This window comes from Carassius carassius, chromosome 32 (assembly GCF_963082965.1).
Source record: "Carassius carassius chromosome 32, fCarCar2.1, whole genome shotgun sequence".
Taxonomy (NCBI): domain Eukaryota; kingdom Metazoa; phylum Chordata; class Actinopteri; order Cypriniformes; family Cyprinidae; genus Carassius; species Carassius carassius.
In genome coordinates, this window is record NC_081786.1 from 9,464,178 (window position 1) to 9,476,844 (window position 12,667).

General features: G+C 35.6%; 1 protein-coding gene and 1 long non-coding RNA gene across 2 annotated transcripts; both read right to left on the minus strand.

Moving 5' to 3' along the window:
- Positions 1 to 1,389: 1,389 nt before the first annotated feature.
- LOC132113194 (uncharacterized) lies at positions 1,390 to 2,709 on the minus strand. Its single transcript, XR_009425111.1, has 3 exons — positions 2,674 to 2,709; positions 2,489 to 2,593; positions 1,390 to 1,439 (listed from the first exon to the last, which is right to left on the minus strand). It is a non-coding gene; the product is annotated as an uncharacterized LOC132113194 (long non-coding RNA).
- Positions 2,710 to 5,886: 3,177 nt separating this feature from the next.
- ebf3b (EBF transcription factor 3b) lies at positions 5,887 to 11,942 on the minus strand. Its single transcript, XM_059521013.1, has 16 exons — positions 11,203 to 11,942; positions 10,286 to 10,445; positions 10,120 to 10,183; positions 9,933 to 9,988; positions 9,566 to 9,639; positions 9,409 to 9,477; positions 9,020 to 9,101; positions 8,623 to 8,740; positions 8,208 to 8,341; positions 7,814 to 7,940; positions 7,524 to 7,612; positions 7,274 to 7,339; positions 7,010 to 7,157; positions 6,663 to 6,935; positions 6,218 to 6,297; positions 5,887 to 6,057 (listed from the first exon to the last, which is right to left on the minus strand). The coding sequence occupies exons 1-15, from the start codon at positions 11,262 to 11,264 to the stop codon at positions 6,242 to 6,244; spliced, it is 1,578 nt and encodes a 525-aa protein (XP_059376996.1). The 5' UTR covers positions 11,265 to 11,942; the 3' UTR covers positions 5,887 to 6,057; positions 6,218 to 6,241.
- Positions 11,943 to 12,667: the final 725 nt, after the last annotated feature.

Here is a 12,667-nt window from a genome sequence, read left to right on the forward strand (position 1 = left end):
CATAGTGTCCCCTCAGAGGACGCAGTTCGAAGTTCCCTTGAAAGGGAACTGAAATGACTAACTTGCCGCCACCTACACTGTTGTAAAGGTGTGCATATTGTGAACAAATTTCCTTCAAATCATGGCTTAAACTGATACACAAAGAACCACCACTTACCGGAGTGATAACAATGACGGACCAACGTTAACAGGGCGCCTAAAACTCTAAAACGGCGTACAAAAGCACATATTTTGAACAAACATATTTCAACTCTTATGGTAAATATTATATAGAGAACAGCACCTACCGGAGAGATTAACTTACACTGTCAGGCAGAAAAAAAAGGCGACGTCTGACCTGAGGCAACAATAAGACCAGGCGGGAAAATTTAACTGACTAACTTGCCGCCACCTAGCGCATATTGTGAACAAACTTCATTTAAATCATATCGTGAATTGATACACATAGAACTACACTTACCAGAGCGACCACAATGAGGGAATAAACAGACGCCGCTTAAGGAAACTCGAAAATGAAACAGGAGAAATTAAAATGGCGTTGTTTATAAAAAAGCGATCGAACTGCGCATGCTCATCAGCCTTTGTGGGCAATACTAATAACCAACTTAAAGTTGTTAGTTGTTCTAACTTGAAATATTAATTTGGTGTAACAAATAGATCTAAATTTCTATTTAACTTACATTTCTGTGTTATCTCAACTTTTTTAATGTTAAATTGTTGAATTAACTTTAAAAACTGAGTTTGTAATAAAACTGTAAGTTGGATTTTTTTACAGTGTACACATAAAGAAAAATTTGTTAAAAATGCACTGTATATGCAGATTAATTTGTGGATCCTCTGCAGTGTATGGGTGCCGTCAGCATGAGAGTTCAAACAGCTGATAAAAACATCATAATAATCCATACGACTCCATCAATAAATGTCTTGTGAAGCATGTGATGTTTTGAGCGCTTCGAATCGTTTTGCGAAACAAAAGGTTCAGTTGATTCTGAATTCAAATAGCTTCGTTTCCCTCACTACTAGCAGCTCTACGTGGTTCCGTGATTTTGCCAAATAAGACATGTTCCTGGATCAACATCTTTTGTTGATCCTGGATCAACATTACTTACCAATAGACTAAACTAAACGTAATCCCTACCCCTAAACCTTACCCTAATCTCTAAAATCAGAGGGAAATGATAGTTGAATCCCAAATAACCAATCAAAATTGAGGGACAGCTTTTCAGGAAATATTTGTTTCAGGCTTAAGATCAAGATTAGCTGCTTCTACACACTTGTTAATCAGCTATCATTTTACACTGATTTTAGGAATAAATTATGGGTAGAGTTAGGTCTAGGTTTTGGACAATAATGTTCCCTGGTAGTCTCACAATTGGTCATGTTTCAAAAGGACCTCCTGGGCAGGGTGTTCAAATCTGCATATCTTGCACTGCATCACCCTAATCAGAAAAAAAAAAAAAAAAACAATACAGCGGTAACATTAGAACTAATTCTTTTGGCAACAAAAGATTTTATTTTATTTTTTACCACAAGGGATACATTAATTCATTGCTGGAGAACAATATAAAATAACAACTTAAAGGGATAGTTCACCCAAAAATCATAAATTATGTTATTAATAACTCACCCTCCTGTCGTTCCAAACCAGTAGGACCTCCATTTATCTTCAGAACACAGTTTAAGAACACTGGTTAAAAAAGATCCGGTTACATCGAATGATTCGTTCGCAAACCGGATATCACAAACTGCTTTGTTTTGAACTCTCTCACAACAGACCGGAAGAGAAGACAATGCTGAATAAAGTCATAGTTTTTGCTATTTTTGGACCAAAATGTATTTTCGATCCTTCAAAAATTCTAACTGACCCTGTGATGTCACATGGACTACTTTGAAGATGTTTTTCTTACCTTTCTGGACATGGACAGTATACCATTCACACAGCTTCAGTGGCGGGACTGAGAGCTCTCGGACTAAATCTAAAATATCTTAAACTGTGTTCCGAAGATAAATGGAGGTCTTACTGGTTTGGAACGACATGAGGGTGAGTTATTAATAACATAATTATGATTTTTTTTTGGTGAACTATCCCTTTAAAGTACTATCTAAAAGCAAGCAAGTTGGTTAAACGAATATCAAATAAAAAAATAAAATTTAAGCTTTACAATAGCTCTTAAGTTATTAACATTTTTAAAACATACAGATTTATAGTACACCTAGCAAACATAAGCACATAAATTTAAAATAAGTTAAATGAAGACCTTATTATTATTATTTCATCTTTGAGACGAAAACACACAAGCTTATCTTATACGATTACATTTTTTTCAACTTTTTTTTATTAATACACTTACAACTTAAATAACCTTATTCAAAACTCAAAGGCACCCACACAACTGTACAAAATGAACCTATTATAAACAAATAAAGAAAACTATATCCTTAACAATAATTAAATCCTTTTAATTAATATATATAAAACAGTGCTTACCTAAGTCATGATACTGTCGGGAAAAAAAGCCACCGAATGACTTAAAGACTTCTCGAAGATGAAGCAGGAGAGGTCGAACTGACCAGTTTGGAGCCACCTAAGCAGCTGTACAGAAGCACATATTGTGAACAAATACCATTCAGACCTTATTGTTAATTATTCTCATAGCCTGCATAGAACATTACCTGCCAGAGCGATTGCACTGTCGAGAAAAAAAAAACCCTTGCTCTCGTCTGACCCTAGGCAACTCGAAGACGAAGCAGGAAAACTGAACTGTGACTAACTTGCCGCCACCTACACTGTTGTAAAGATGTGCATATTGTGAACAAATTTCATTCAAATCATGGCTTAAACTGATACACAAAGAACCACCACTTACCGGAGTGATAACAATGACGGACCAACGTTAACAGGGCGCCTAAAACTCTAAAACGGCGTACAAAAACAAATATTTTGAACAAACATATTTCAACTCTTATGGTAAATATTATATAGAGAACAGCACCTACCGGAGAGATTAACTTACACTGTCAGGCAGAAAAAAAAGGCGACGTCTGACCTGAGGCAACAATAAGACCAGGCGGGAAAATTTTACTGACTAACTTGCCGCCACCTAGCGCATATTGTGAACAAACTTCATTTAAATCATATCGTGAATTGATACACATAGAACTACACTTACCAGAGCGACCACAATGAGGGAATAAACAGACGCCGCTTAAGGAAACTCGAAAATGAAACAGGAGAAATTAAAATGGCGTTGTTTATAAAAAAGCGATCGAACTGCACATGCTCATCAGCCTTTGTGGGCAATACTAATAACCAACTTAAAGTTGTTAGTTGTTCTAACTTGAAATATTAATTTGGTGTAACAAATAGATCTAAATTTCTATTTAACTTACATTTCTGTGTTATCTCAACTTTTATAATGTTAAATTGTTGAATTAACTTTAAAAACTGAGTTTGTAATACAAACTGTAAGTTGGAATTTTTTACAGTGTACACATAAAGAAATTTTTTTAAAAATGCAGTGTATATGCAGATTAATTTGTGGATCCTCTGCAGTGTATGGGTGCCGTCAGCATGAGAGTTCAAACAGCTGATAAAAACATCATAATAATCCATACGACTCCATCAATAAATGTCTTGTGAAGCATGTGATGTTTTGAGCGCTTCGAATCGTTTTGCGAAACAAAAGGTTCAGTTGATTCTGAATTCAAATAGCTTCGTTTCCCTCACTACTAGCAGCTCTACGTGGTTCAGTGATTTTGCCAAATAAGACATGTTCCTGGATCAACATCTTTTGTTGATCCTGGATCAACATTACTTACCAATAGACTAAACTAAACGTAATCCCTACCCCTAAACCTTACCCTAATCTCTAAAATCAGAGGGAAATGATAGTTGAATCCCAAATAACCAATCAAAATTGAGGGACAGCTTTTCAGGAAATATTTGTTTCAGGCTTAAGATCAAGATTAGCTGCTTCTACACACTTGTTAATCAGCTATCATTTTACACTGATTTTAGGAATAAATTATGGGTAGAGTTAGGTCTAGGTTTTGGACAATAATGTTGATCCAGGATCAACAAAAAATGTTGATCCAGGAAGATGTCTTACTTTGCAGAATTACAGCGAACGTGTGGTTTACGTTATGACTGGCTAATATCTGACAGTTTGTGTCATGTTTGCAAGAGTTACATTTCCTCTTTTTCTGTTCCCAGTGTGATATTAATGGTGTGAACTCCCTTCTCAAAGCCGCTCAGCAGGATTTCTCCTACTGGCGAGTTGAGAGTCACAAGAACCGCTGTCAGTCATCAAAAACTGCACACAGCAAGCAATCTGCTGTCAAAACGCTGCATTATTTACTGAAGTCACGTGAGACAAAAACACAACCAGTGGTCACACGTCAAAAACCCGCACACTCAAAATATCAAGTTACCTTTTCACGCAGAAGTAAAAATCACAGACAGTAATTACAAGATGACATTATTTTTTTATTACAACTGTGAGCGTATTAGCAAACAGAAAAAATAACATAGATACAATAACATATTAACAACCAGCAATGGACGCCACAGAGTCGACTTTTTTAATGTCCTCGGAACATGACTCAACATGTTGTAATTTCACTTCCTGCTTGGTAAACCATGTAAGGACAACCGACCATTTAGAGCACGGCATATTTTCGCTCTGATTTAGGTCGAACAAATCTTGATAACAGAAAAAGTATAATATACTAGTTTCATACATTAACTCTTCTTATAAAAGCTAATAGCTCCTCATTTTGCACTCCATTTCAGTAATACAAATGTGAACAAAAGACAAATCGCACACTGATGCTGTTGTGAAGGGGTTTTAAAGGTGCTCTAAGCGTCGTAACTTCTTGTTGACGTTCAAATTGTTGTAAAACAAAACGGAGGCTAGCTAGACCCTCCCTCCTTGCGTGCACTAACCCCCCCAAACCCCACCCCCAAATCTTTCTTGTCGGTTATTGGCTGGAACAGTTTGTTATGTTTTGTGGGGTGGGTGAGCCCAGTTTGTTTTTCTTGTTGTTTGTGGAGCCTGTGGTGTCTAGAGAGACCCCGTTTTTTTACAGTGTGTTCAGGGGACAAGCAGCTAGCGGATAGTGAGGAGATGTTTGCTGGATGTGACAAGTGTTCATGTGAATGTTCAGCCGCCTTTCACACTCACAGGGAGGACTCACTCATGCGCTCAGATTTATAAGAAACAAACTCCATGTCCAGCATTTGGTTTTATTTTTGATGCCTCCTCCTTATAGTAAAACTTGATCGTTTAAAAGAGAGCTAATCTGAGAATTCAGTGAAGTATCTTCTAGAACACAAACAGAGCTTGCCTCCCTTTCCATAAGAGCAATTCTCAACCTATATGAGAATTTAATGAGACATGAAGAATAGACTTGTAGAGACAAACTCGTTGTGAAACCTGAGCTGAAATAAATCCTTGTTAGAAAATAACCACTGTCATTGTCACCAGTTAGTCTAATACCAATCCATGTCCAATGTTTTGACCATTTTTCCTTTTCCATAAATAATAGTGAGTTTTAGTAGACAAATGTTTTTGGAAAAGATTAGTTTAACTTTAGTATAATGCTACTAAAGACTGGAATAATTGCTGAAGAAGGTTCAGCTTTGCCATCACAGGAACAAAATATTTTAAAACACATTAAAATAGAAAACAGCTATTAGTAATAATATTTCACAATATTTTATCAAATAAATGAAACCTTGTTGAGCATACAAGAAAATCTTACGGACCCCAATCTTTTGAATGATAATGTAAATGTAAACATTTCTAGTGCTCTGAGGGATTAAGCAGCCAATCAGAACTCAGCAAGATGACACACAAGTTAAGGTACATAGGTAATATTTATATATATAAAAAAGTTGCTTTATCCCCAACCATGTTTTTGTATTGCCTGCAATGAGAGAACCTTCAAAATGCAAAACAGACGTTGTCCCTCCTTGACTACAACGATTACAACTTCTAAAAGAGTTTTTCATTTGTCCATGTGAGAGTGTGACTGGTGTCACTAGTCCATGCAAGGCTGTAAAAAACAAACAGAATAGACATAAGTCTGTCAAATTTGCACACTCTGTATATTATGTACTGTCACAATTTAAGGTATTATAGAGTATATAGAGTAGAGAAAAAGAGCAGGCGGAAAGGAGCTTGTGTGTAAATACATGCATGTCATGTGCCCTTACCGTGCAGAAGGGGACACCTGAAGCTTATGCTGTTGAGGACTGCAGCTTCAGAACTGGAGCAAATGCACTTTTTTGCTTCACTACAGACATGTATGAAAAAAAGGAGATAAGGAAAGTTTAAATGAACCACGAATATCTATCTATCTATCTATCTATCTATCTATCTATCTATCTATCTATCTATCTATCTATCTATCTATCTATCTATCTATCTATCTATCTATCTATCGTTAGTTCGTATATATGTCCATAGTATAATTTTCAAAATTCTATTTAGTGTAAGTATAATTGGGTTAATTATAAATGATAATTAAATTCTGGGTTGTGCAGAAACTCATAACACACAATTCATAATCCAAATGCAACCAATTTTGAACGTTGACCTTTTGGAATTTTTATTTTCCATGCTTGACACTTACAGACAGAGAAAAAGCTGTGTTCTTACCAATGTAGTGTTGTGTATCTGCTGTAGGACTGTCTAAGAATGGCTGTGTGGCCACAGAGAAGTTTGCCACAGAAGGGCGTGTGTGTGTTTGCGTGTGCCCAGCCATGGATGGATGTGTGTTTGAGTGTGTGTGTCTTGGCACGTTGGCGTGAGAATGTGAATGTGTGTGTGTATTCATGCATGTATTAGTATTGCTGAATTCAGCCTGCTGGGATGTGCTGCCTGCAATGAAGCCACTGTTTGAACTCCGACTGAAACCCACTGAAAGAGATGCTGAGAGACATTCATTTATTAACACGCTGTTGTGGAGCACATGTCCCATTCTCAAATGCATTTATACAACATACCTCGTTTTATATCCGGTGAAATTTCTGTGTTCAAGGGTAACTGTGCATCAAAGGAGTTTACACCCATCATTCCATGTGAATTTGTGTTGGATGGTTTTCTTGGGATGGCGTGGAGTGCTATATCAGACGCATGCTTCAGAATCATCTCCTATTGTCAGACACATATAAATCCACAGAAATTACATCACTTCCCACTTTTGATTTCAGCAGCAAACAGTAATGCATATTGAGATAGCAAGCCTGAGTAAATCAGGTTTTGTTGACCTGGTTGTTGTGAGGCATTCCATGAAACATCTCTAAGAGATCAGCTGCTCTCTTCAGTAAGACTTCCTGTCAATCAAAATATTTTTTTTTAATTTTGAAGAGAAAAAAAATCTCATTTGCACTGTTACATTTATTAGACATGCTATTTAATGACTTAAAATTGAATAAAAAAATTTAAAACAAAACCTAGAACAATTCAAATGGACAAAACAGAATTTAAGAAGAAATCAAATCAGCATTTCTGGCTCACTTTTGGTATTCTTTCCATATCGCCTGGATGGTGAGGAATCACCTTCTGCAGCCGCTGAAACCCGTAGTCAATGGTTGGCCCATTTAAAGCTTAAAAGCGAAACACTTTTCAAAGTTAAACTGTAAAGTATCACCCAGCAACAACAAATTAGATTGTCAGAGCTTCCAAAAAAGGCATTATTTAATGGGAAAAAAATCATATATCTGCTTTTCAGATATTTAAAAAAATGGAAACTTCTATTGTATAACCATGGTAAATTGCAATATTTTTCCAAACTTTATCATTCTTACCAGTGTAAATAAAGCGTCCTGGAGATCCCCTGCAGAACAGCTTGGACTTGTAGGACAGTGTAACTTCTACAACACCAGGGATGTGACGAGGTGGAGTCTGCACACGAATCGCATGTGGTGTAATCACCTACAACAAATAAGAAAAAGTCATCACCCTCTCAGGAATCCAGATTAACTTCACCATCACCTGCAGATCTCTCTCTGTGGAGAGAGTACATCATGCACATTATTATTTGAAGGCATATATAGGCAACAATGTATTTCACACCTTCCAAAATTAGCAAAGCTCTGTGGGAAATCTGTGGTGAAGGTTGTCCAAAAAATGAACAAATGGAACAAAAATGGATTTATAGTCATTGTTTGTTTGGCAACAGAGATTGAGATTGTTACACACCTCACTCCAGACCATAACTGTTCCGAAAACCACCTGTAGACCTTCAAAGAACTGATCTCCAATAATGATCACTGAGGCTCCACCTGATGTCCAACCTTCACTCGGACTGATGGCCTTGATGCAGGGGATCTCAGCTAAATTAACACACAAATATCAGTTCAATACACAGAGTAAGCATATTGCACTTCAGAGATAGGTCTACGTAAACTACAGCAAATGTATGCTAAAAGAAATCACAAGCAAACAAATATTGTATACTCTTCTTTCACTGTATATTTACCTACACATTATCATCTGAACAAACTGTCAGTGACCACACTGATTTGAATTGCATAGTTAGTTGTGTGGGTTTGATTTCTGAATTGAATAATTAGTAATCATAGAATTACTAGAAGCACGTTTGTAAGTACTGTACCTTCAATCAGCTCAAATCTTCTTGGTCTTCTGCCATGCTTTGAATTGTTATGGACAAATATATTATCTGAAATGGCTAGAATGTGGGCCTTAACAGATGCTGTGGTAGAGACCAGCACCTGCAAAGGACAGGATATTTTTACTAGTAGTCTAGTACAGGAAATGTTCGGCACAAAAGGACATTTTGATGTGGCACAAGGATTATTAAATACAACACATAAATTAAATGCATTAAAGTAACAGTGTTGGCTACATTTATAGTTTTTACTAATGTACTTCTAAAGTGTAATTCAGTACTGTAAGGTACAGCCTTTTCATTAAATATTTCATGTTGATTAAATATATCCATTACAACTTAATCAGCGATATGAATATACAGGATGAAGTTGTGTGTGTACCTGGAAACGACGCGTGTCTCGTGGGTTCCCTGCATTTTTTAGGCAATTTTGATTACATTTGAGAAAAAACTTCAGGAAGAACCTATGCAATAAAAAGAAAACATGCAAACATGTATTTGTGGATCAGGGAATAGAGAAAAAGAGTCACTGAGAGAATGATGTAAGAAGATGAAAATATTAGAAATTGAGAATTGGAGAGATGAAAGAGTACAATCTGTCTGTCTGCTTTTATCCTTAAAGCTGACGAATCCCAATTCCTGTAAGTAATATATTTATAAGTAATAACAATAAACTTTTTCTTGCCTTTATTTGTACTTACACATATTATAGTACATACATACACTTCTTAATTAATTTATAATTTTACAGAATGCAGCTGATTGACCTACCGGTCAATAATGATGGGGTCTGATGGTGTTTCGTTCCTGTTTCCACAACTTTTCTTATCACAACATCGGCTGAAAATTCACATATATAGATTAACACAATTATCACTGCATCAGCTGTAAAAAATGACATTAGTTAAGTGTGTTTGACACAAGTTACCTGCACATTATCTCATGAGTGAGAAGAACGCGACACATTTCAGGGTTTTTATCTTGACCTTCAAACACAATTGCCTGAAAGAGTCATAGTAATAAAGGAAAACGGCAGGTTAATGTTATGCAGAAGGAAATATATAAATGTATCATGTCAGTATTTACGTGTATTTCAGTGAAAGAAAATCTGTAGACAACACACCCTACATATAACGTTGGTAAATTATATATTATATGTCAATCATATATTGTTCATATTATCACTTCATAGTTATGATTTTTATTTAAGCATTTAGTCTTCACTGAAGTGATCTTTTAGAGCTAACACAAAACATATTCTTGCAAATAATATTAAAGTGCATAAACTATTTTACCTGTTTGGTCACAGAGTCTATCAAACGGATGTAAAGATCTTGCTGTGTTCTGACACCTAAAAGACATAAAAATTAATAACAAAGCATCAATACGGAACATCATACAAAGGACAACTGTATTTTCAAATAAAGTGTATTTCTTGAAGTAGAATGTTCTAAAGCAGTCCACACTTTATACAGTACTCACCATTGTTGTACAGTAACTGGAGTTTGTAATGGATTCCATTGTTAGTTTTTTCACTTATTGGCTCCTAAATCAAAGGAATGAATAAACAATTATGCTTTGCTTGGCATGGCTTCATCATTTTTAATTTCCTAATTCATTGTTTCATATATTCCACATATCTCCTCACCTTCTCCTTTTCAACAAAGCCCACAAACGCAGTGTGCTCTATCTCCACAGACTGACCCTGACTATCATATAAAGCCAACACAAAGTGAAAGAAGTTCGACTTGCGCAGGTTGGCAGGCGGCTGTTTCTCAAAGTGCGCCCGGGCAAGAACAACACTTCTGCTGGAAACAGAGAAGCTAATTATTCACAGTTTAAAATAAAATATTTTGCACAAATGTGCAATATGATATGTAATATATGCAGAATGCATAATATTTAATGCAGAATATACCTTATATATAATAGCATACAGTGCTTTATATAATAAGTAATATAGAAACTATATATAGTAGTCAACATTTGAAGTGGATCAAAAAAGTTAATCAAAGTTGTTCTAAGACGAACACATTTTGGTTTTAGATTTTAGAACAACTTTGATGAAACGTTTTGATCCACTTCAAATGTTGACTACTATGTGTGTATATATATATATATATATATATATATATATATATATATATATATATATATATATATATATTTATATATATATATATATATATATATATATATATCTAGGCTTTATATAATACATATTTAACTACTATGTACTATGTACTGAAAATAATAATTTGATACAGTGCATTTATTGTGAAGCCAACGTTTTACATTGTGCTTATATTTAAAAAATACCTGCATGTAATGATATTAGTAATGTCCATCTACAATTGCACAACCTTAACTTAACACAACCTTAAACTTAACCATACTACAATACTTGTTCCTATTCTTTAACTTTATCCCTCCTCAATAGCAGTAAATAAGCTTATTTAAATCTTTCCATAAGGATTTATAAATCAAATGCTTTAGCCTTGCTTTCATCTTACAGACCAATACACATTAGAAATAGGCAGGATATGATGAGATGCATCTGTTTACCTCTGAGCCTGTGAGTGGAGCCAGGGATGAGCTGACCCCAGAGCAGCCCTGACCTCCTTCATGACTCCCGCGCTGCCTCTCAGTCCACAGGGATGCGAGAGAACCGCTGACAACAAAGTTCCTTCTCCCCCAGGACTACAGTCTAACAAACCGCATGAGAATATGAGTTAGGTGTAATAGTGTGTTGTATGGGCGTGGCTGTGACGCACAGGGACGTAAAACAGTCAGTCAACTTTGAAAGACGAAAATCGCGCGCAGCATTCCTTCCAAGATGACATGGGATGACTTTAAGTCCTTTCTTACTTCATTAAGCACCTGCTGGCTGCTGCTGATGGCCATGGATGATTTTACATATATTATTATTTGTAATGTCTTACTGAACATTTTAAAACAACCCTTTGGCATAATGCATCAACCGGGTTTTTTTTTTGTGTTTTTTTTGGTAAATAGGTCTACTAAATATCTAATAGCGTATAACATTTTCAAAATAGTCAAGTCATAATACAAGTAATTCTTCCGAATTTTCTTACGTTTCGTTTTGAAACACGTTCGAACATCACAGTTATAGTCCTGATCGTTTTTAATGCTGAACAGGTCATACTTTTTCTATGTGCGAAATAAGAGTACAAACGCCTGCAGGTTTCTTATAAATGTTCACACATTTAAAAGGGCATTAATGAAACCTTCTGCTGTTTAAAATGTCAAATCAAGTCCTCAGTTTCACTTAGCCTAAGCTATTTCTCTTTTTTTCTCCTTCCCAAACTAACTCAATAACATATGTATAACCAGTTATACAATTATACATCCATATCCTGATCATGTGCGCAAGGATTAAACAAAATAAATATATACGTAAAAAGGACAACAAAAAAAAATACATTATTCAAATAAATAAATAAATAAGTTGCTGTAGCTACATCTAAAGGTTCATTTAGGCCTGTTCACAATTAGGCCTGTTCAGTCTGTACTGTACATGTAATTTTATTATTAATACATGTCTTAACCATGTTCGTTTATGATTAAGCAGACTTTCTTCTTTAGGCACGTTTAGTTGTGTATTTGAGTCAAAACTGCTGTGCGGTTTATGTAGCACTCCAGTTATCCATTGTGTGGTGTGGTTTATTCTTCGTGAAGAAATAAAATACTGGCAGCCTATGATGAAATTGATGCTGCCATTAATCATATTGCCTGAAAATGTCTATAACTCCAATTCTGTTAGTTTGGTACGTTTTAAATTAAGTTATAAGAAGTGTCAACTCCAACCAAAAAACAAGAACCCCCCCCCCCCCCCCCCCCAACCTCCCAACAAAAAACAAGCAGAAAGTCCCACACCGCCACCTGCTGTACCATAAAGGCCAATACATAATTTGAGACTGGAGAGATCGGTGACAAGTTAAACATGGTTAATGTTGTTAAGAAAAATCTTCCTGTACCTAAAAAAACGTTTGCTTATTATTATTGATGA